Source organism: Mixophyes fleayi, chromosome 6 (genome assembly GCF_038048845.1).
Source record: "Mixophyes fleayi isolate aMixFle1 chromosome 6, aMixFle1.hap1, whole genome shotgun sequence".
Classification (NCBI taxonomy): domain Eukaryota; kingdom Metazoa; phylum Chordata; class Amphibia; order Anura; family Limnodynastidae; genus Mixophyes; species Mixophyes fleayi.
Genome location: NC_134407.1, coordinates 32,730,113 through 32,756,033, shown reverse-complemented (window position 1 = coordinate 32,756,033; position 25,921 = coordinate 32,730,113). Strand labels below are relative to the sequence as shown.

At 40.7% G+C, this 25,921-nt stretch overlaps 1 protein-coding gene across 5 annotated transcripts in view; it reads right to left on the bottom strand.

The window, feature by feature from the left end:
- Window positions 1-25,921, bottom strand: part of SH3PXD2A (SH3 and PX domains 2A) — a 236,409-nt gene that overhangs the window by 123,594 nt on the left and 86,894 nt on the right. For 4 of the 5 annotated variants that reach the window (XM_075216202.1, XM_075216203.1, XM_075216206.1 and 1 more), the window contains exons 4-5: window positions 10,910-10,986; window positions 9,796-9,887 (exon numbers count right to left, since the gene is read on the bottom strand). The exons of the other annotated variant lie outside the window; for it this stretch is intronic. In XM_075216202.1, coding sequence (XP_075072303.1) covers window positions 9,796-9,887; window positions 10,910-10,986 — 169 coding nt within the window. The remainder of the gene's footprint in view (window positions 1-9,795; window positions 9,888-10,909; window positions 10,987-25,921) is intronic. 5 annotated transcript variants of the gene reach the window in all.

Here is a 25,921-nt window from a genome sequence, read left to right as displayed (position 1 = left end):
GCTGATGGCTTTATAACAGTGAGACACTGCTGTGCAATGTGAGAGTTAAACAAGAGGTAGACACTGTCATTAGACGAGAAAGACATGGTACGTCTGTTTTACTGGTAACACGTAAGTCAATATGTTTTACAAGGGTTAAGAAAAACCTTTGTGTTCTAAGCAAATGTGCAGGTTAAAAACACACCCTAGGGGTACAAAAACCCCAGTAATGCTATACATGTAAAATTAAAGTACAAAAACTTTTTTTGCTGACTGTTTACTTACCCTGCCCCAATACCCTAAAGGCACCTATTTTAAAAGTATCGTATTCTACGAGCAAAGAAACATCACAAAGGGACCTTCTTCACCGACGCAGTTTGGCAGCTCTCCCCGCCTCCAAATTCAAATGGCACATCTGGAAAATACAGGATGCCTGAAAGCCTGTCTTTATCTTCTGTCCCCTGCAGAACTCCCACTCCTCCTGACCTCGCTGGCGGGGAACACAGATGCTGGTAACCTACTCTGCATCTGAAGAACAGGCCCAGATTATTCTCCCACTGCGCTGCAGAATCACTGAACACATACATGGTGTCTTAACACAATAACGGACACACAAGAGAGATCTCAGCATCTACATGTGACAGAACTAAACCCTAGGAAAAGTTTTGTGGGGACTTGTTTCACCGGTCTGTGGATTAAGAGGATCCAATAATAGTTAATGTTAATCATTTGATTAAATTCACACAATATATATATATATATATATATATATATATATATATATATATATATATATATATATATATATATATATATAATTTAACACACTACTGAGACCAGACCATCTGAACCACTACTCAACCCAATACCTATTCTCACATTATTTTCAATAGGCGATATTTTGCTAAATGGTTCAAACTACATTCTCAGACATACTTATTTGCCGATACACTATCAGCTAGTTTAGACAATTCAGCATTGCCTGGCCTTCGGTGCAGTAATAATCTTAGTCGGGCTGCTGTGGGCAGCAGATATTGCTCTGCAGTATTTTATCTGGCCAACCAAAACTTGCTTCAAACTCTTGAATTCTTTTACTGTAAAAGCCCCACCACAACTGGATGGATCTATCACCTTCTCTGTAAAAATGTTGTTTCTATTCTCCAAACATAATACGCAGTGCTATAAATCTCACAATGTAAAGTCATTCACATCAGTCTCTGTCACTGTGGAGCTTACAATCTAATTTTACTTACATATACACACCCACATGCACATGCACTCCAATTCTAAACTCATTCTCATTCCTCGTTGCCCCCATTAACCTCCAGAATTAACCATAAATGTCCTTCCCCTTACTTACAAAACTGTCCATAACTTCACTCATCCTTCCATTTCTGACCAGACCCCTGTAACCTTAACTGTAACCTTAATTCTTCATTGCCCCCTTCACCTGTGCTTCAATATTTCTCCCATGCTGCAACTCTTTCGGGCAGCACGGTGGCTAAGTGGTTAGCACTTCTGCTTTACAGCACTGTTCAATTCCCGACCATGGCCTTATCTGTGATGAATTTGTATGTTCTCCCCGCATTTGCGTGGGTTTCCTCCGGGTGCTCCGGTTTCCTCCCTCACTCCAAAAACATACTGGTAGGTTAATTGGCTGCTAACAAATTGACCCTAGCCTGTGTGTCTGTGTGTGTGTGTTTTAGGGAATTTAGACTGTAAGCCCCAATAGGACAGGGACTGATGTGAGTGAGTTTTCTGTACAGCGCTGCGGAATTAGTGGCGCTATATAAATAAATTGTGATGATGATGAACTCCCGAGTACATCCCATCAGACTTTACATCCTTTACAAATTCCTTTAAGAACAACTTGAAGCGTACTCTTTGTCCCTGATGCTTCTCAGCCAAATCTCAATCTTCATCTTATTCCACCTCTGTAAGACCAATATTCGATCCCATGTGCCAAAACTAGTCCCCAGATCTTGTGTTGATTTTCTTATCAGCAGTGCTCTCTGTACTATATATGCTACCTTATCATACTACACAGCTGTCCACATCTCTAATGGGGATAGCTCTATAAAACAATATTTAAAATTCTTTTAAACGCTTTCAGTATTTAGTGCTGTTTCCTTAATTACTCCTAAATACTGACTGCTTAAAAATGATGTGATCGTATTATGCCAGTTTCTCCTATAAACTTAGTCCTAGCAGCACAGCTGCCAAGTTTCGACCACTACAGCACCAGCGATCGGACCGTGTATAAAGCTTTTCAGAAATCTCAAAATGCAGCTTCGATGGACCCCGTATTAAAAGTAAAGGCAGGCAACTTGTAGTCCCACGCCAGTCGATGCGCCACAAGGCTCAACAAGCTGTGGCATATGGCATGATCAGGTGGTGAGCCGAGGGTTGTATGGCTCTGGTCCAAGATATTATTGAAAAAGCAATATCATAGTTTACAGTCAATCAGGACTTCAGGCAAGCAAGACAGGTGGGAACAGCACCTCACTGGTGGACAGCCTTGATCTGCTGTGACTTTCACACACATGAGGTATAGCCTTAAACCACGGCTTGTCAGGGGTGCATGAGAAGACCACAAAATGTAAAGGAATTATTAGTGACTTGAAAGCAGGTTTATGGTTGTCTGTGAAATTTCAACGAAAACAAACACTGACAGATAGATAAGTCAGATAGCGCTGAGCACTGAGACTGAGTGTAAGGATCTCTGATCCTGGGCGATTCTCACAGGGCAGCTGATGTGAAAAATGAACAATGTTCTGCTTTAACTTTAACAATCTATCTTCTTGTCAAGAAGGCAGTTGGTTTAATCTATCAAGTGATTCATCGCCTTATCTCTGTCCAGATGGAGATTCCATTATCTCTGGCTACTTGAGCATACTGGGAGCCTTCACATGATTACCCGGGGCTATCTAATTTTATTTCAGGCAACGTTATTCTAGAAATACATTGTCCCCTGCATACAGGACAATACATAATTGAATATTTTTAAGTATCTTAATTCTGAATTATTCAACTCAAAAGGGGTTGTTCACTTTAGACATATTCAAGCTCACTTCACTCATCATGCTTCAGTACAGCTTATTGGATAGTTTTCTGTATTGCTCCTCTTCCCTGAGCATTTAGGGACCTGGTATGTAAGTGATCTGTGAATAACAGCACTGTGGCTTAGTGGTAACACTTCTGCCTTGCAGCACTGACGTCATGAGTCCAAATTCTGACCATGGCCTTATCTGTGTGGAGTTTGTATGTTCTCCCCATGTTTGCATGGGTTTCCTCCGAGCGCTCCGGTTTCCTTCCACACTCCAAAAACATACTAGTAGGTTAATTGGCTACTATCAAAATTGACCCTTGTCTGTCTGTGTGTGAGTGTGTTAGGAAATTTAGATTGTAAGCTCTATTGGGGCAGGGACTGATGTGAGTGTACAGCACTGCGGAATTAGTGGTGCTATATAAATGATGATGATAACTTGACCAACATTTCCATACCCTAATAGCAGGGGTTGGGTACCAATTTCCGATGTTGGCAATTCCGACATCGGTTAAACCTACAAAAAAAATTGCGATTTAAAGAATGCCTACAAAAGTAAAATAATGACTTACGATAAAAATGACAGTGGACAACCTCGGCATTATTTTACTTTTGTTAAAATATGACTACCACCAAATAGCAGCAGATCTAGTAACACAGCAGTCATTACGTACTCCTGATATACTGAAGGGACAATTAGGAAGGCCTTCAGGAGATCCTGTCCCTATCACCTGCAGGACCACTGCTGGATTAACCACCAATAAATGCAACTGGGTACAGATACTATAACTTAGGAAGATCCATCACACATTTCTGATGCAGAGTTCAGGGTTAACTTACCAAAGCAAAGGATGGGGCAAGTAGAACATTTTAAGAAAGATGTTATTATGGACTCAATTTGGTTAACAATTTGTATATTTCACTACAGCTAAAGCAATGACATGTGTTTACTATGGCCTGATAAAACCACTGGGAGAGATGTCTGTTTATTGTTTGGCAAAGCCTTCCAATCATTCTAGGTATTTATTTCATTTTAATAATATTGTTGTTTGTTTCCCTCAGAAGAGAAAAATCTAAGGCACTTATTATTAATACAAGCAATTTAAAATATGAAAGTGCTAGGGTGTGCCTTCACTGCTCCATTTCTTAACCCCTTCATGACCAGACCAGTGTTCTGCAATGTGCTGGATATACATTATGAGAATAATGTTTAAACTGCTTTGTGCAATCTAGTAATTTTCACATTGATTCTTTTTTTTTTTTTTTAATGGACGGGACTTGTTTTCTAGCATAGTAAAATAGATAACTTATGTTTAGGTGCATTATGCAGGCAGAGAAAAAAAATGCAAAATAAAAAAAATAAAAACCCACTTACTTTTTAACCAGGAACCATGTCTCAGGTCTGCCCAATAATCAGTACATAGAAATAGTGTAACCTACATCTAACAGCAGCTCATATGTTCGGTCACTGTTAGATGCAGGCTACAGTGTATCAGAAAGGGAGATTTCCCATCAGCATGGTCCCTCCAACACTTCCGTAAATCCCTTATGACACCACCAATGTGACATCACAGGTTTTTCTGTGCTGACAGGGGAAGTCTATGTTTCTCCATTGAGCTGTATTCATTGGAGCCCAAGGCTATGTGTTCTGGGTGGGGCCACATGCTGGAACACACAGGCACCCACCTCCAAAGTGAATAAAGCATTGGCGGTTGGAGATGGCCCAAGCATCAGTTAGAAAAGACAATAGTCAGAGCTCCAACATCCTCCTTCCTTATTCACTTTAATAGGAATAGACAGACAACCACAAGTTTTTTACATAGTTGAAAATCCATTGCTCCACTTGCAAAACTGGAGGACAATGCCTACAAAATGTCTACTAGATCAGCTGATTTTAAAAACTAGTTTAAATTGTTTTTGAAAATGTAACTTAAACCAGTCCAATGTTACACCCTAGACCAGTCCAAGGTTACACCCTAGACCAGTCCAAGGTTACACCCTAGACCAGTCCAAGGTTACACCCTAGACCAGTCCAAGGTTACACCCTAGACCTGTCCAAGGTTACACCCTAGACCTGTCCAAGGTTACACCCTAGACCTGTCAAAGGTTACACCCTAGACCTGTCCAAGGTTACACCCTAGACCTGTCCAAGGTTACAACCTAGACCAGTCCAATGGTACACCCTATACCAATCCAATGGTACACCCTAGACCAGTCCAATGGTACACCCTAGACCAGTCCAATGGTACACCCTAGACCAGTCCAATGGTACACCCTAGACCAGTCCAATGGTACACCCTAGACCAGTCCAATGGTACACCCTAGACCAGTAAAATGGTACACCCTAGACCAGTCCAATGGTACACCCTAGACCAATCCAATGGTACACCCTAGACCAGTCCAATGTTTCACCCTAGACCAGTCCAATGTTACACCTTAGACCAGTCCAATGTTACACCCTAGACCAGTCCAATGTTACACCCTAGACCAGTCCAATGTTACACCCTAGACCAGTCCAATGTTACAACCTAGACCAGTCCAATGCTACAACCTAGACCAGTCCAATCATACACGCTAGACCAGTCCATTGTTACACCCGAGAACAGTCCAATGTTACACCCTAGACAAGTCCAATGTTACACACTAGACCTGTCCAAGGTTACACCCTAGACCAGTCCAATGCCTAGGCTGGTTACTGCTACTACGCTCATAGCCTAGGCTGGTTACTGCTACTGCGCTCATAGCCCGGGCTGGTTACCGCTACTGCGCTCATAGCCCGGGCTGGCTACCGCTACTGCGCTCATAGCCCGGGCTGATTACTGCTACTGCGCTCATAGCCATGAGGCTGGTTACCGCCACTGCGCTCATAGCCATGAGGCTGGTTACCGCCACTGCGCTCATAGCTTGGGCTGATTACTGCTACTGCGCTCATAGCCCGGGCTGGTTACTGCTACTGCGTTCATAGCCCGGGCTGGCTACTGCTACTGCATGAAATCCAGTTATGAGTGAAGTATCTTGGATTTCAGTTTATTTAATGTATTCATTTTCTACTGTGTGAAAGGTGTAAAAATTAAGAATCACTAAATACTCTTGGATGAGTACAGGAATGTGCTTGTGATACTGTGTCCCCATAACAATCCATTTGCTTCTTCTCATGAGAATACAACAGAACCCAATGCTGAATCAATAATTCAAGTCGTTTCTGGAGTATAGGCTTTCAACATCTGTTAAACAAGCCACAAGCTGGAGAGAAAATACAAATTAAGCCCTTTCTGTTTAACACGGATGCAAATCAACATATAATTCTAGTATTAAAATGCTTTTTGTTATGCTACCCTGACAGAATTAAACAAAAATTTCCAAGTTATTAAAATGGAACTAAACTACACTAGTTATTTAAAAACTTCATGCATGAGGCACCTGTTCATATATGTAAAAGTGACAAATGGTTAATGTCACTCACATCAGTGCTACAGTCTCAGCTGTTTCTAATTGGGAGCTGCCATTATCATATTTGTTGCACAAAGTGGGTGGTGCTCTGCTGCATATACCTAGAACAAAGCATCATTTTCTAACATTGTATTTAGATGCAACAATTTGTACTGCACCACAGCAACCAATCAGCAGTTAGCTTTTTATCTGTTAAGTGCAAGTTAGACAATGAGAGCAAGTGTCTGATTTGATGCTGTCCCAAAAAGAGTTATCAAGGCAGCAATCCCTCAAACTTAAGTGAAACCGCCTTTTGCAGTATTCAGGTATAAAAGTTTCCATGCATTTGCTGAATAGAAGATATTTGTTTTATAATAATATAATCTATAATATTGCAGAAGAGGCTCTAAGAGGCTACCTGCAGTTTTCTTCTTTGGCACAAGAAGAGTAAAGAAATAAAAATAATAACTCAATCTCTCCATCTAAATGGTTCCGACATTGAAATATATGTCTGTTAGAAAAGCAAGAAGTAGCTTCGTATAAAACTATCAGGAGCATTGGTTTAATTTTACTTTCAAAAGTCTTTCATAAGAATGATTAAACCCACACATTTCTCCTTACACCAAACCTCTGCTGGGCACACTGGTTATCAGATTGAAGGAAAGTACAGGATATTGAATAATAGAGGAATTACACAGCATATCCATCAAGATTAGCAGCAGCACAAATTTGCATGGTAATAGATTTCTAATTAAGTCAAGTTACTACTGCAACAACTGACTGATTACTACCCCCAGGGTACAATGGACTTTAACTGTGTTACAGTTAGAAGGATTGATACCGGTTTGACAAGCCAGGGTCTTTCATCTTCTCAGCAGTTAAATTAATCTCTTGTGGAAACGCAGAAGAGAAAAGCATCCAGAAATAAAGGAATCCTAATTAAACACAGAGGGCCTGAGTAATCAAGGCGTGCATTCTGAGCGCAACCCACGTTTAGTATTAAACGCACGTATTTCAGCTTTGCGACTCAAGAATTCTTCAAGGCGTGGACCTCAAGAAACGCGCGCTGTTGAAGTCGGAGGTAGGTACGCAGCATATGGTCTAGTACACAAGACGCTACAGGATATGCCCAATACCCATGTGAATCATAAATTCGCAAAAAATTTGCACGGGAACAAAAAAATTATTAAGTTAATGTCACCCGATAATAATAATGGCATTAATGATTAATAATTTTCCCCCATGAAATACATTAGGATGTTGTCTACTGAGCATAAAATACATTTATACAGTTGTTCCTGATTGCAAACACATGTTATAGCATGCATACCAGCTGTCATCACTAGGACTCAGGACTTAGACTAGCCCTGTAGCTGGAGAAAGAAATACGGCAAAAAAACAAGTAACTTTGAGACTCTCAGAGCTTGATGCGGACGTGGCTGCGAGTGCTTGAGCATGGCACACCCCTACTGTACACTGACTACGACAAAATGCCCCTTCCCTGCCCCGTTCACTCCCCGAAATTGTAGGCTGTAGTAAGTGTCTTTTGTGCTTGCGGACGCAGTGGGCAGTGCTGAGTTCATGGACATATGTCCCGGTTCTGGACATGCAGAGATAGATTTCACGTACGATACACTCAAGATCGGCAGACACGTGCCTTGATGAATGAGGCCCAGAGGGTCTGATGCAGAGATGAACGTACGCCCGCGGAAGGAAGGGGAGTTTTAACATAGGCCGACAGCAGTATTATTTAAAGTAGCCTAGGGGCTGGTGGAAATACATGCTGAAAACAGGCGATCTATAACTTCGGAGAGAACCTCAGATCTATGAGTATGTAAAAAAGCCACTAAGCTCATGTCCTGGATGGGAGATTGCTTGACAGAGACATTCACACAGCTGTCTGTCATGTGTATCCTGTCCCTACTGAACCTGAGAATGGTTGTATAATGGTATAATTTGATATTTAGGGAAATTGATTCTCCCTTCTGCAGCGCTCTCCAAAAATAATCAGCAGGCACTGCTAAATAAAGTAATATTATGAGTTTGTACTGTGATCTCCATGTCCAACAATTTTTTCTTAGATAGCAAGAAAACCAATCCTTTATTCCCCACAACCAATCTATACCTAAATCATGTTACATACATGTAAAAAAAACAATTCCAGAATCTGCATATATCTCACACAAGACACTGCAAAACTTTTAATTCCTGCACTCATCATCTCCCACATTGACTATTGCAATTCCCTCCTTACTGGTCTTCCCCGAATCGGACTCTCATCCCTACAATCTATTTTACACGCTGTGGCTAGATTGACTTTAGTTAACATTAGTTCACCCATCATGACAAACAATGTGACGTGTTCACCATTGGCTGGGCTACAGCATCCAATCAGCTGAATCCATCTTACTAAACCATGATCCCCTGTAAACTAAATTCTGTAAGTTGATTTCTGTCCAGATTTCTGTGGCACTCAACACAAACAACACTTTGCAACACTGTCTTTCTATTACAATACTTCCTAGTGATACAATCCTGCATAGTGATAGAAAAATATAAATATGTCCTTTCCTATTCTGCATGCGATAAACTCTTAAAGCTTCCTGCATTCAATCAGTGGTGACAGCAGCTATTGTATGCTTAGCGACTGATAACATTTCTGACAGCGAGATACAAATAATCACAGGACAAGTTCTCCTAACTTTCTGTTAAACAGTGATGTATTCACATCTAGAGAGTAAAGACCCCAAAATATCAACACCATATAGTAAGAAATGTTTACTTGTGGTTCCACTCTGGTGAATGAAGAGTTAAGTTAACAGTTAAATTTCATATAGAATGTGGTATTTTCACCAGTATGAACCAACATTCTAAAAGTTTAACCCTTCTATTACCGAGCAGTATACCTTCGAGGGAACACCAAATGTAGCAGTTCATTCATCCAACCATCTGGTAATGCGAAACCGTTGGAAGTACGTCAAAAGGAAATCGCTTAAAGCTTTCAAATAAACCCAGATTTCAGACATCTAAGAAATAATTCAGAGACAAATCAACTGCCTCTATTACTGTAGCAGACTGGGCTGAGTCATTGCAAGCAGCCACATTATCAGTAACATGATACAGCGAATACCTCTGTGTATACTGTCCACATTTAAATCTAAACTATAATAAAGTCTGCACTTGGTTACCAATCACCCCGTAATTATAGCCACAACATGATAAATGGGTACTTTTGGCCTATCAGTTTTGGTAGTACAGAAGGGGTAGACAAGGACACAGACGTTATCTTGATGTACCCAATTTAGGTACTTTTGAATCAAAGAGGTTCATAATTCACTTACTCCTTTGGTGGATCCAGATCTTCAGGACGAGCTTCAAAGAACCTCAGGACCTCGTCACATTGTGAAATATGTGCTGGTAACTTAACGAGGGCCTGCAAGGTTAAAGGAAGACAATGCTGAGGACCCACTACCCAACAGACTAAAGACCCCCAATTGTAAAAATATCAGTTGCAACCACCCACAAAATTACATTACCTCTCTGGCAATACAATGAAAAGCTGGCAGTGCTGTTAAGACAGATTCTAGTCATCTCAATAAAGCTAACAATCATAGGAAATCATATATGGTCCAGGAGTGCGTCCTTACTCAAATGTTTACCCCTCCGCTACAATGTATATTTGTACCCAATGTTGTTCATGATAATCTGTGAGAACATTAACTTTACAAGTATATACTGGTGATACCGGGGATCATTTACTGTTAGACGTTTTAATGCTTAAAAAAATATATGTTTATCTTAGCAGCCAATCAGACATTTGCTTTAATTTTAAACTGTATTACATACAACATCGCTATTTTTGTCACTCTGTAAAAACGCTTTTCGCTATGGGGCCTATGTACTAAGTAAGGCATATACCGGAGGAATGAACGGCGAATATCCACTCTTTCCGCCATGCCTCTACCTGGTCGCTTTGTGCATTCATCAACTTGAGTGGAGCTAGAGCACTCACATATGCTAATGATATTAACCATTACCATGCAGTGTGTGCGTGTGAGGTGCCCCCCTCCACCACCATTTCTCTATGCTCTGCTTTTTGAGCAGCGTAATAACCAAATATTACGTATGTCTCCGCAGTGCCTAAAAACTGAGCCCTGTGACTCTCAGTACATTAGCAGATAGAGCTCTACATTCTCAAAATCTACCTTTAGCTCCTAAGAAGACTCACATATAGACACACACATACACAGCTAATAGGACACAGTAGAGACTCTCTGCTTTTAGCACTTAATTGTATATTGCCGTATGACAGTACAAAGATGATGTCACCTCTCTGCTCTGTACTTTGTTGGCTGTGTCATGGGTAATACAGCCAGGTGTAGACGCACATCATCACACACGTCATTATGGCTCCAGAGCTAATCTGCACAAATATCATCAATCAAATGTCCTTACCCTGCAATACTCATCAATGGGCTTTAGTCTCTTCACAGCTACATCCCGTATATGGCTCCTTCGGAACAAAATTTTACCTTTAAAAAATAAAAAAATAAATAAATTACATGGATGCAGTATCACATGAGATAACTCTCTTTTCCACTTTATAAAGGTAATGTACTAATATGTATCAGGATGAAATGTTATTTGTAATGTGGCACAAGGTTGAAACTATAAAAATAAATATTTTTCACTCTAGCTAAGCAAGCCAGCATTCACTTGATCACACTAGATGGTCCTGGAATCAGTGCGGAACTTTCAGAACATTCCTTCACACTAACTCCCTCAAACTAAGACTAACTAAGACCAGCACAGTGCACGAAAAGTCAAAGATGGATCCGGGTGCTCAATCTGTGTCCAGTTTGGCTACACAAAAGTTACAGAGTGCTCAGAGACTGGATTACATGTGGCGCAGTTATTGCGAACACTGGTCACCATTCACACTGAAAGAGCGTGGTCATCAGTTGAGCAGATATTCCTTTAGTCCAAGGGCTAGATTTACTAAACTGTGGGTTTGGAAAATTGGAGATGTTGTCTATAGCAACCAATCAGATTCTAGCTTTCATTTATTTAGTGCATTCTACAAAATGACAGCTACAATCTTATTGGCTGCTATAGGCAACATCTCCAGTTTTTCAAACCCGCAGTTTAGTAAATATACCCCCAAGTCATTTCAGTGCCACGCACACATCTGTTCAGGGCCTATTTGATCTAAAAACCAACAAATGACCCAATGGATAAAGGAACAGTTGGAATGGCCCATTCATCATCATCATCATTTATTTATATAGCGCCAACATATTCCATAGCGCTTTACAATTGGGGACAAACATAGTAAACTAATAAACAAACTGGGTAAAACAGACAAAGAGGTGAGAAGGCCCTGCTCGCAAGCTTACAATCTATGGGGCCCATTTATCTTTTACAGGATTTGTTTGGTGGCAATAGAGTGTAATGAATTAGTAATGCACTGAAATGATTATGGGCTCTGGGAGGTGTTCAAGTAACACAGTTAGTTCTTTCACTGCCTGAGGATCCGTAGAACACACAAATATCTCCCTCCAAGTCTCTTCTTATATATGCAGCATTATACTACAAATATTTAGCACTATACAGCAACAACATCACAGGTTGATTGAAATATACACTAAGACCCCTTTATCGTGTCAAGGTCATACTCTGCTGCAATGGGGCAGGTGTGGGTCACAACAGTTAAATAAAATGATGGCTAATGTATGTGTCTCTGGATATACAACCAGATTGCATGCAAAATTAGTTCAATTTGAACCATCCCCGTTGCTGTTTAAAATGTAGCAAGGTGTTCAGCTCCGCAAGTTACGGGAACTATTATTTACATTTAACCAAGCTTCCTAACCTCTTAGTTAAAAAATAATCTGCATATCTCAGAATTTAGAAAACTATTGAAATGGAAAGCCAGATGTTCCCAAAGACAAAAAAATAAAGCAATTAAAATGTATTAAATCACAAATGGCTTATGGAAATAAACAGTAGATAAAACACATCAGTCTACACATCTACAAAGGTAATATTTCTAACCGAGTGATTAAGAAAACGTTGAGAAACAGAATTGGGGCTTTTACACACAAACGGCTTTATAACCGTTCCCCTTCCGTTCACCTGCCAAAATAAGGAACGAATGGGTGAGTGATATAAGACGCCGGTGTGCACAAAGCCCTAGGGACATATGAATCCACATAAAAGGGATGAACTACACAGGCTTTTCATTCAAAACAATTATGGTTTTGTTTTCAAATCTGGAAGCCAGAAAATAATAATCCTATACCCAACACCAGCCAAATCATATGTACCACGGAGAGAGCCAAAACAGTTCATGCACATCGGACATTCGAGTTATCATTTCTGCCTACTGAGTGGTAAACACACATTACAAAGAAGCTATTTAATAAAAAAAAAACTCATGCTGAGTTAATGTTAATGTCGACTATGATGCACAACAATCCCCATCTATCGCAACAATGCCGACCATTGTACATTTCTAGCAGACTCATCCAACCAACGGGCAAACGCAGCGTTGTCTTGAAAATCAGGCACCACATAAAGCTGCTCTGGGTGACGCCAATTCCCCATGCTGTAGTTTCTATGTATCTTTTTGAATAACTCCTTAGCCAAAAGTTAACTTCCGTGAATATGATATTCCTGTTAGTACAAGCTGAGGCAACACGTGGCTTTCTGGATGAGGAGGAACTACAAGTCTCAGTGTGCCCTGCCAGCTGCCTTCCTCTGCTTCAACATGGTGGGTCCCATACATTTTTATAGCTTGGCTGCAATGTGACAGTCAAACTCAGTGGAGAATGCATATTTTAAGATGGTTGGTAACTTCTAGTCAACTATACCAGCAGGCGTAAAAGTCACGTTCTCTAAACACAAAATACACCCATGTACAGTGTAGACAGGGGCAGCAGGCTCCCCCCCCCCCCCCCAAAAAAAACGCGCAAGAGCTGCTGCGCATGTGCGGGCTCCATTTCGGCAGCACTGTACTATACAGTATACAATACAGCACTGCCGCAGACGCTCCTTTGCCAGCGCCGCGGCTGCTATATAGTACAGTGTCGCTATGGGGGGCACTTCGTTAGCGGAGGGGAGCGGGTTCTGCGTGCGCCCATGGGCAGGCTGGGCTAAGGGGCCAAGATCCCCCGGGCCGGTCCCATAGGGGTCTGCCTTGGGCTGGGTCACTGGCCCACCTGTATTTTTTTTTCCTTCAAAATGTTCCTAATAGGCTGCTGAGTTGAGTCTTGCCAGCTTTACCCTGAGTGTAGGCACCAGAAGGAATGATTGTTTGGTATTTTTATTTATTTTTATTTATTTTTTAAAAGTCACACACAAGTACATACTGTAGTCTTGACGCATGATCTGGCAGCTGGCGTGAAATGATTTAAAAGCTCTATGTCTCATAGAGGAATATAAAGACACTCACCCATTAATCTCACCCAGTATAAAATCATACCTGCAATGTTGTAGAACTTTTTTAAACAAGCCAAGTTCTAATGATAGTACAGACATTGCTTAATGGTTATGACCTGGTTTTTAATAGTTTTCTATGGATGTTGCACAGTACTTGTCCATGTGTGTTCTTTAAACTGTACTAAAAGAAAGGCAGTTGGAATGCGATTGGCTGTTGCGAGTTACGGCACATTAACAACATTTTACTAAAGAACCGCCCAATCGTATCAATACATTACTGTGGAAGTAGTGTTGTGTACAGGGCTAGTCCTAGACTGCTTACATGTAACCTCCATTATTGTGGAACAAGCAAAGAAAAAGCCTCAGGTCAGCAATCGCTCTGAACACAAACGAAGCTTCAGGATATCATTGGCAAATAATAAAGTTATAGCCATAACAGCACTAGGGAAAGATGAAGAATAATAAAATTGCTAAGCGGGGTTGGCGTGAAGGACCACTTCCACCCCTCACACCACTGTCTTCAAAACAGCCGACAGATAAGAAAACAGCTGGGAAGTGTGAAGGGGAAATGAGGGTGTTTTCTTAGGCGCAATATCCCATTCTTATCGTGGGGGAAGGCCGGTCAGGAATAGGTTTCCTCTCCGTGAAGAAACAATGACGCTGGTACTACACACAGTGTAATTACAGAGCACTTTTATTAATGAGACCCATAATCATTTTAGAGAGAAAAAGAACTGAAAAATAAGCAATCTGAATCACAGTTAAATAATACGATGATTCTCCTGTACATATGTTTAGATGCGCTCATTTGTCATTTTCTGATATTTAGCGTCTGAATCACTAAAGCCAGGCAGCACAGTGATGAAGGAGATTATGGCCTTGTATGGTATTTTTCAGCTGGTGATCAGTTGATATCATTGATGTTCCCAAATCAAAAACATTTACAAATCACTGTGGCAGAGAAGTCGCAGGAACTCTGGGCTTTAATCGTTCAGTGCTGGTTATTAGTGGATGGCCGGATGGCTCCGTTTTTTCTTGAAGATTTTATTTTTGCTTTTCTTCCCCATTTCAATACAGTGGATCAACAAAATAGAAGATGCATGGCGCTATATAAATAAATGTTGATGATGATGATGTATCTATATATGTGTGTCTCTGGAAGTGTGTGTGTGGGGGGAGGGGGGAGAATTGTTGTTTTTTACATTTTGTGGACAAGCTTTTTATGGATCCATCATACTAGGACCCCTGTAATGACATAGCTGGCCCACCAGGTCTTCCAATCTTGTTTATTACCCAGTACCCAGTATCTAGGGGAAGAGCACACTGTTTTTGTCCCTCGCTGACCATTCTGGGGACAGTTTCAGTTTTATACAGGAGGGTCCCAAGCACGTGGTCTCTATGTTATAGTAGATACAATCTCAGGCTGTCTTGCACTGTAACTGGTTGAGGTTTTGGGAAGTAGGTCATGTCTCCCATTTTTTTGATTACTTATTACTTTAAACAAAGCAATGTGGGGACACGGGGACTGTCTTTATTATAGGTGGCAATTTAGGGTGTGTGAAGTGTTTGATAAATTTGCCCCTCACAGTAATGTCATAAAGCTGCGGGTTTGAAAAAAGTGGAGATGTTGCCTATAGCAACCAATCTGTTACGACTCACCTGACCTCGCTCCAGCGCCGCGATCCTCTCCCTCTTCCGGGTCGCGGCGGCGGCGCTGTCACATGACAGTCGAGGCGGGGAATTCAAATCTGCACACTACTAAAGACCTGCTCTGACGCCTGGGCAGCGTCAGAGCAACTTCCTATGTTCCCTGACTTGGTGATTCCTCGTGATTCTCCGTGTACCTGCTCTCCTTGCTGACTGCTCAGATTATTCTCCACTCCAAGTGTACCAGACCCAGGCTTGCTGACTACGTATATATCTCCGCTCCAAGTGTACCAGACCCAGGCTTGCTGACTACGTATATATCACCGCTCCAAGTGTACCAGACCCAGGCTTGCTGACTACGTATATATCTCCACTCCAAGTGTACCAGACTCAGGCTTGCTGGCTACGTATATATCTCCACTCCAAGTGTACCAGACCCCGGCTATCCTGATACTACCATCCAGTTGCATTGTTGTACACGTTACATAATTGTTACACAATCAGATTCTAGTTATCATTTATTTAGTACATTCTACAAAATAAAATCTGATTGTTTGCTATAGGCAACATCTCCACTTTTTTCAAACCCGCAGCTTGATACATTTACCCCTGAGCGTGTCTGGATTTGAGATTCTCCGCTGAAGCGCGGGTGTAAAACAGGTCCAGACCTAGTCTCCACCTAAGGTCTAAAGTGGTGTAAAATTAAAGTCCATATGTAAAGTGAAAATGACCAGGAACATGCCTATTGCTTACTTCACTCGGTAACCCTTCACTCCACATAGCTCCTCCAGCTAAGCACACTGCTGCTCCTCCACAAATGCATCCATCTATCCGCAGTACTATGTGCCCCAACAGATATTTAGGAGCACTTGTGCAAATCAAGGCACACAGCGAGTCCACAGCTGTATTTGCACTGTGTAGCGGCCATTCTATGCATTGTGAATTACCCGCACAAGTAGCACTATTAATCATAGTTGCCTACTCTCCCGGAATGTCCCGGACTCCTGGGAGAGCAGGGCAACCTCCCGGATCGCGACCAGTTCATTAAGTTGAATGGAAGGGGTGGGGCTTGGTGAGGCGATTCACATGTCATCATGGCCCCACCCCTTGCTGGTATAGGCCAAACTGATAATGACAGCTTAGAGGGGGGGGGGGGTCACATTATACAAATCTCCATGCTCCGTCCACACACGCCCACCTGCCCCCAGAAGAAAAATTTACAATGTTGGCAAGTATGCTATTCTGTAAACCAATGAGAATGAGAATTTCATGAGAATGCAGCCTTGTAAAAGATGAAGGGTAAATGTGAAACAAAACAAAATATGTGTGTCTTTATGCCTCTTTCTAGTATTAAAAGCTATTGTTACACAGAGAAGGTTGATTTCCATGTTAATACACCTCTTTAATGAACTAGAGACGTGATATTGCAGCTTAGTAACATGGCTGTTTCCTGCGGTCTTATTTCCAAAAACATATACAAAATTATCAGGCGGCTGCAAGAACGCAAATAAACTGTAAGAGCCGCAGGGGATACTGAATGTCTGCATGCAGCACACAATTATTTTTCAATGGTTTTACTATTTCAACCCTGGGATTCCAAATTGTTAAATGGATTGCAACTTGATTTTCATGGTGTTATGTGAAATAGATTAAACCGTAAACTGCCTTATAAAACTCAGCTTTTCTGTGATTTACTACAAAAAGCTTGAAGTAGTTGTATTATGAGGTTTCCAGTATTTCCTTAATAAATTAACAATCTAGACAACTATAGAGCAAAATAAAAGAAAGTGCATTTGACTGCCAGTAGTTTTATTTCAGCTCAAGTGTTTTAAGGTCCATTTCGCAATAACGGATGATCCATTGTGAAGTAAATGACACGAGCCAAGGGACAAAATATGCAAAGAGCTTAAAACTGGAAGCAATGTCAGAAAACCTTTTCTCTTTAAATAAATTGAGTAATAAAATATACTGAATAGTCCAACTACATTTTAAAAGCAAAATCCATATTTTAATTATGTTGTGTGAAAATACTTCTCCTATTCAAGTAGGTCTTGTTCCAGGGAAGATGCTTACTACTGAAAGCTGTAGCCCATTAATCCTATTTATTATATTCATTTTGTATTTGTCTCCTGAAAATATTGAGAGGCTGAAGCTAAATGCTACTCTTGTTGCAGGACTTTGCCACACTTTTGGGGGCAAACGCAGGTGTTCAGGGGCAAACGCAGGTGTTCAGGGGCAAACGTGGGATCCCCAATTTGTGGGATCCTCATCATTTGATCTCACAAATGAAGAGGAGGTTTCTACTCTCTTTTTATCTTCCTACTCTACCTCCTGTCCTCTGGATACCATACCCTCACAAATTAGAAGGTCCTTGTCTCCTGTGCTCATTTCAACTTCAACTAAAATCTGTAATCTACCTCTCTCTATTGGTATCTTCCATCACAGGTATGCTCCTAGTCTAAAAAAACTAAATTCTGACCCAAACTCTCTCTCAAATTACCGCCCCATCTCTCAGCTCCCATGCCTCTCCAAACCTTGGGAGAGAGCCTACACTCACCTCACACGTTTCCTTTCTGCAAACAACCTATTGGATCCTCTTCAATCAGGCTTTCGCTCTCAACATTTCACAGAGACTGCGCTGACCAAGGTTGTCAATGATCTGATCACAGCAAAAATAAAGGTGATTACTCTCTTCTAATTCTCCTGGACCTCTCTGCTGCATTCAACACTGTTGAACACTCTCTGCTCATACAGACGCTACAATTCCTAGGTCTTGAAGGCACTGTCCTATCCTGGTTCTCATCCTACCTATCTAATCGCTCTTTCAGTGTTAATTTCTCTGGAACAACCTCCAATCCACTTCCTTTATCAGTTGGAGTACCACAAGGCTCAGTCTTAGGTCCTCTGCTATTCTCTATCTACACCACTTCTCTAGGAAAACTAATAAGCTCCTTTGGATTTCAGTATCATCTCTATGCGGATGATACACAAATTTATCTATCCTCTCCTGATATCCTGACATCTGTGTTGTCTCGCGTTACTGACTGTCTTTCTGCCATTTCATCTTGGATGTCCTCTCGCCAACTCAAACTCAATCTTTCAAAAACAGAATTAATAATATTCCCACCCAACAATAGAAGCTTACTGCCTGACATTTCTATTTCTTTTGACAACATGACCATAAATCCCACCCCGCAAGCTCGCTGCCTAGGTGTAATCCTTAAATTGCAACTATCCTCTGTTCCCCACATCAACTCTATATTTACATCATGATGCATACATCTAAAAAACATTTCCAGAATACGTACATATCTCACACAAGACACTGCAAAAACTTTAATGAATGTACTCATCATCTCCCGCATTGATAATTGTAATTCCCTGGTCTTCCCAAAATCAGACTCGAGCCTCTACAATCTATTTTGCACGCAGTGGCTAGATTGATTTTCCTTGCAAATTGTTTTACATCTGCTGAGTCACTCTATCAGTCTCTACATTGGTTGCCTGGATCCAATATAAAATTCTTCTAACATACAAGGCCATCAACAAAATTTTGTCGTGCTGCACCCACTTTATGGAATTCACTCCCTCGCACCAGAAGACTTTCCTCTAGTCTTCAAACCTTCAAGCGTTCTCTGAAAATTAACCTCTTCAGACAAGCTTATAATATTCCTCTACCACACTCCCTAGGTTACCCTATTACCACCCTCTACACAGATAACATAAGACAACTACCCTCTGACCAACATAGTTGTGTGACTGAGCATACAGCCCACTAAATACTTTGTAACCTTTACATTCTAACTGGACAAATATTCAATATGATGTAGCACTTACCCTTGTGTATCAAACCATTGTCCCATAGATTGTAAGCTTGCGAGCAGGGCCCTCTTACCTCTATGTATGTATGCATGCATGTATGTATTACACAGTATTGTTTTATTACTGTTTGTTCCCAATTGTAAGGCGCTACGGAATCTGCTGGCGCCATATAAATAAATGTTGATGATGGGGACATGGCCATATGTCTATTATAATTGGGGTTGTGGTCAACCCCATAGCTATCCTCAGGGCAGTAGCTGTGTCTGGATGAACTACAAATGACAGCAGGCAAAGAGGAAGAAAATAAAACTACCTAAGTTTGCTCATAGCCTGTACAAGTGAGCACATAAAACTATGTCTTGTATATGCATTCCCATACACTAGGCAGCATTAACAAAATACATTTTTTAAGGCCAATGTGTTCTTTTTTTTAACATGGCCATGTAATTTACCCATCTACTGTATTACAGGTGATCTGTATCAGTGTAATCTTTATACCCATAGATTGTAAGCTTGCGAGCAGGGCCTTCTCACCTCTTTGTCTGTTTTACCCAGTTTGTTTATTAGTTTATTATGTTTGTCTCCAATTGTAAAGCGCTACGGAATATGTTGGTGCTATATAAATAAATGATGATGATGATCTTACACACTTAGGGGTAAATTTATCAAGCTGAAAGCTTAAAAAAGTGGAGATGCTGCCTATACCAAAGAATCAGATTTCAGCTGTTATTTTGTTTAATGTACTAAATAAATGACAGCTAGAATCTGATTGGTTGGTTGCCATAGACAACATCTCCACTTTTTCGAACCTGCAGCTTGATAAATTTACCCCTTAGACTTACTTTGACAGATTATACCTTATAAAGAATTGACAACAGAATGATGGTGAACATGTAAAGATCATGATGATGGTACAATAAGCAAAGTAAATCATATTTTCTATTGAAGGGGTGTGCACGGCAACCATCTGAGTGTGGCAGTACTCGATAATTAGCAGTACTCCTGCGAGTTGTATTACTTCAGTTGTGTGAGCCTTCACTCTCTGCTTTATAATGTGAAGATGGATAGCGGCCTTTTCTTACTGAGGTGCACATGACAGTGACCTCACTAAAAGCCCTAAGGGAAGTCATGTGGCAGATACAATCCTCTTTTGAGCACAAAATATGCTGTTTAATATCCTGCAATCAGTTCTCTGGTCAACGTAATGCTCACTGGAATCTTGCAGCATCGCTCCCCTCAAAGGGTATAGGAAGCAAAATTAGCTATTTTAGTTCTCAGAGGCAAATAGAAACATATGTTGTACTCAGGGCAAGGGTTGGAAGTAAGAAGGGAGACGTCATGAAATATTGAATACAAACTAGTACTGTAACATAACCAAACAATACATTTGTAAGCAAGTTTCCAACGCACAGAAAAATAGGATAAAATTATAAGTCCCCTTATTTAGCCATAAATAAATGCTTAGTTTAGGTCTGAAGCATAGATTAGATAGCATGGATAGGTAGCGTAGTATCTCTGTCCCCTCAATACAAAAAGACTGAACTTCTTCTCTTACTGTTCCACATCTGCCTCACATCCATACATTAGCTACCCACTATTGGCAGAAACCTATTATCAGGGCACTTGTGCTGTTATATTGAATAGGTGTCAGCGGCGTTGGAGGTAAATGTTAAACCACAAGAAGCTTTTATACTTAACTAATTTGTTGGTTTTATTTCAGAACTTGTTTTAACAGATAAAATATACATGTATACAGTTGCACACATTTGATACTAACTGCGACAGACAGGTAGATTGACAAGCTTATGCAATTAATGTACTTAACACTATTGTAGTACATTCATATATGCAGATGGTAGTAAGTGTATATTGTGGGCAATGTCAGTGAACAGGTTACTCATGTATATTTTGTGCCTCTGCTCACTTTATATATCTTTATATAAGTTAGTCTACACACAAGGATGCAGCTCTAGTTATCACTTCTTTTCAGTTCAACTGTCACTGGAAGAACCTGTTGAGAGCTGAACTTTTTCTCTGTGCATGCTCAGCAGAATGACGCCGACGGCTGGAGCCTGCCCCACTTCCTGTCTTCACTAAATCATAGGGGACACCACTACCAAGTTGAGAAATTCTTTAAACCGCTCTCTGAAAATCCATCTCCTTATCAAAGGAAACCCTACTCCCACCTGTACCAGTCACAATAGTACAACATCACTACTGTTCCAATCTCCACTCAGAGCCATACTTGTTCCTCTTTGTTCCTCTTTTCTCTGCCCTTTTACCATTACATTGTAAGATCTCTCAGGAGCGGAGTCTTTCCTACTGTTTGATTTCATGTCTGCATTTTGTCTACCTTGTATGTTACAAATCAATGACAAAAATAATAATAATAACCAATATCAGAACTTGCGATGTCTAGAACTGTAATTTAAGCCAGTACATAATGAAAATTTGCCTTCTGAAAAAATCCAAATGACCGGTTACACTGGCCTTCCATCAGCTAGCTCCCGGCGCTTTTCAAAATCACATGTGTAACATGTATCAGTGTAGCGTAATGTGTAGATCAAGAGTGACCGTATACACATTATATATATATATATATATATATATATATATATATACACACATACACACACACACACACACACACACACACACACACATATGCGTGGAGCGACAGTGGCATAAAAGTACTCTCTAGGTAACTGATATTTCACCTTTGAGAAGTGAACATCGGTCTGGATGACGGAGGTGTATGATGTTATGAAGATCAAGGGGTTAATGGAGTATGCTGATGAAGAAAAAGGGTTAATAATGTAGGATAAGAGGTTAATGATGGAGAGGTTAGTGGCAAAGGGTTAATGATGAAAGGTTAGTGGGTAGTGATTAATGTCGATAGCCAGACTCCCTTCAGTGGGATGGACACAATGGATATCACATTTAGAAATGCTAGCACTGTCCCCACTGCATGCCTAGAGAGGTTAATATGAGGTAAATGAGTACATCAATCAATACACTGAAACAAAAGAAGAAGATACTAAAGACAAAGTTGTCAGCATGAAGCCTGGACTCCTGAGCCGCCCCCTACCTCTAGTGTCAGACTTATTGAGTATTACTCTTCCTCAATGAGTACACAATCTCATGTGGCCCAGGATTTTTACCATGTAATAGGAAGATAATACATAACAAGATTGGCTCGGTCTTGTCACCAAGTAGCTACCAAAGATGACAACTTTTTGAACTAGATTGGAAGTTACCCGCACAAACTTTTTTTTTTTTGCTTTTTAAGTCTAGTAAGGATACTAGTGTGTTAAAGGCATAAATACATCTCTAAAACCCCTCACAAGAGGGGTAAACCATCGTTCAATAATGACTATATATTAAACAGTTTCTACAGCTGTACAGTAGGAATGCAATAAAGGCACAGCACATTCACACAGACGGCTACAGATCAGAAAGAAGTCGCTGCCTGAAGAAATCTACATCAGAATCCAAAGTGTACCTAGCAAAAAGTATACAAGCAAAGTAGGCTATGAAAAATAAACCTTCATTTGGCCACACAAGAACTTCTCGAAATAAGGAGGAAAAGAACTGTGTACTTAAAACTAGGTGCAATAATTCAACTTGTTTACAATTGCAATTGTGGACATCTCTGGGTAATAAATTCAGAGGTGGTTAGATGGAAAGCTTGAGGTCTCAGCCTTCAGAAATGGCCTTGTGCCATTGGCCTGAGCTTAGAAAGCAGATGAAAAAAAAATACTCACTGGGATGCTAGGATTTGCAGAGTCTCTCCAAAGTAAATATTCGCTGATAAAATGGACACATAGATCAGCGTGTATCATAATTAATATTTGCCTGCGTCAGCTGGAGATAGGTTTCCAACCACTGTATGAACGAGAGTGGACTGAGTCCAGTAATAATGACCATCTTCTATTTGAACTCTGAGGCATTCACAAGACGTCTTGTGAGATTCTCGTCTACTAGAAGCTTTCATTTTCTGTGGGGTTAAAAAACGAACATCATGTTCCAACAAACTCATCCCCAAGAGGGGATCTCTGTGAAGCATTTCATAATTACAAGGTCCAACTAAGGACAACTATAATCACTTTGTACAATCCATGCTGCAGAAATTGCACGTAGACAAGAAGCTGATGAAAAATAACGCACTTACACTTAAATGCATCTCTACACCTTATTAAATGCTTTCCCAACACTAATACATAACATTTTGTTTTGCTTTATTTTCAGTTAAAAATAAACACTTTAACGAAAAAGTACATTTGAAAACACATACACGCAATGATTGTCCATATTATTTAATCTTCAGACCAAGCGGTTTAAGCACTGTAACACGGGCTGATAATGATAATCTACTCACTGCATTTTCTGCAATGCCAGAAAATGTTCTTATCTACACTATATGGACAATAGTATTCAGACACTTGACCATTACACCAACAGGGACTGTAATGAAATTGTATTCAAATACATATACTTTAATACGGAGTAAACCCCTATACCTGGGAGGTGAGTGCATCTGATTTTAGCTGCATTTTAATGGTGTTTAAAGCATATAGGTCAGTGTAGGACCTGTATATAATGAGGTGCCCTTGACGCTGGGATGCAGGCTTAAATGTTTTGATCAAAATATGAACTAATATCTCATGTTTTCATTTTGCTAGACACACACAGATATGCAGTGTAAAGGATAAGCACTGACAACTGTCTTTTTTGTTTGAATACGGAGTTGGTCCCCATTTTGCAGCAATAAGAGCTTCCACTCTTCTTGAAAGACTTTCCACAAGATGTTGGGGTGTTTCTGTGGGAATTTGTGCCCATTCATTCTGTAGAGCATTTATGAGGTCAGGCACTGATGTTGGACGTGAAGGCCTGGCTCGCAATCTCCATTCCAGTTCATCCCAAAGGTGTTCAATGGGGTTGAGGTCAGGGCTCTGTGCGGGCCAGTCAAGTTCTTCCACACTGAACTCATCAAACCATGTATTTGTAGTACTTGCTTTGTGCACTGGGGAACAGTCATGTTGGAACAGAAAAAGGCCTTTCCCGAACTGTTGCCACAAAGTTGGAAGCACAGCATTGTCCAAAGGCCTACTTGTTAGACTGCATTTTGAATATGGGGACAGTTTTGGGAAGCTGTGTATAAGAAACGTATAGGAGGTTTCACCTACAGGCTATGTTATTAATAAACATAACGAAGAGGTTAGATAATAGTGCATAGTTGGCTACTCTCCCGCGCTCCAGGGAGACTAAAGTAATCTCCTGCATCCTGCCTTGTTTGTTGGTGAAGTGAGTGGGGGCAGGGCTAATTATGTCGTCCTGGCCCAGCCCCTGCTGTAATTGGACAAAATTGGTATAGTTTAGCAGAGGGACGGGGCCTAAAGACGCAATTAACGTGGCCACGCCCCCAGTAAGCTGCATCGAGATCTCCCCTCCTGGGCAGGAGTTCTCCAAAGTAGGCAAGTATGTTATAGTGACAGACTGGGGTTGTATACTTTGGGTAAAAAGCTTGTTAGAGGTAACCTAATTAATGTTTAAAGATATATTCAAGGACAACGCAAAAATTGGTTCTAATGAGCTTTTTGCACCAGGGACTGTACAGGTGACAAGGGAAATTCTAGAGTGTCTGTAATGAAAACATTTCTCCAATGAGAGGGATTAAACAGTGTGAGGGTAGTTAGACTGGGAAATTCTCTGCCAAGGGAGGTAGTAATGGGATGGTATCAATAGTTATAAAGATCAAATCAAGAAGTTGGGGTGATTGATCCAGGGAATTATTATGATTGCCATTTATGGTGTCACCCCCCCCCCTCCCTCCCTCCCTCGTTAGAGTAGATTGTCTGATACTTCTGGGGCTCTTGTTTTGCCGTCCTCTGGATCAACACATGTAGAATGTATAAAAGGTTAAACTTGATGGACTGGTATATTTTTCAAACTCACTGTGCAACAGGGTATTTTACAGCAGGTAGTAAACTTTTCCTTAAATTACATATATTTCAGTTTTAAGCAAAAGAAATATCTTGTACGAGGTGGTCGTTATATCCAGATTTGTTTTACATTCACTGACACATAGATTCCATCATGGAACACTTTCAAAAGGAAACCTAAACATGAGGCATTTCTGCAACTTTAAATACAAATTATAATTGTAACATATTGAAAATAATTTGAGTAGTGGATGTGGCATGCACAAAAGCTTAGCTTCCGTTGTCGCCAATTCATCATTACTTTCTAAGGCCTCAAAACTTGACCGGATGGATTTGTTCCAGGGTTGAACAATTTCTCTGACCCTTCTAACCTCTCTGGATGGTGCACTAACTCCCAACAGCCAGGGGCTCTTCTATCCAACTAACTAAGGACTTGAAAATCAAGTTAAGTGACTGTTACAAAGCAGGGGAGGCTATAAAAGATATCTAAATGCTTTCAGCTTGGGATTTCCTCTGTCAGAAACATTATTAGAAATGGAAGTTAACGGTAACTGCTGAAACATCTGAAAACCTAGAGAAATCATCCACAGAATTGCTGTGCACACAACGTGGAGTC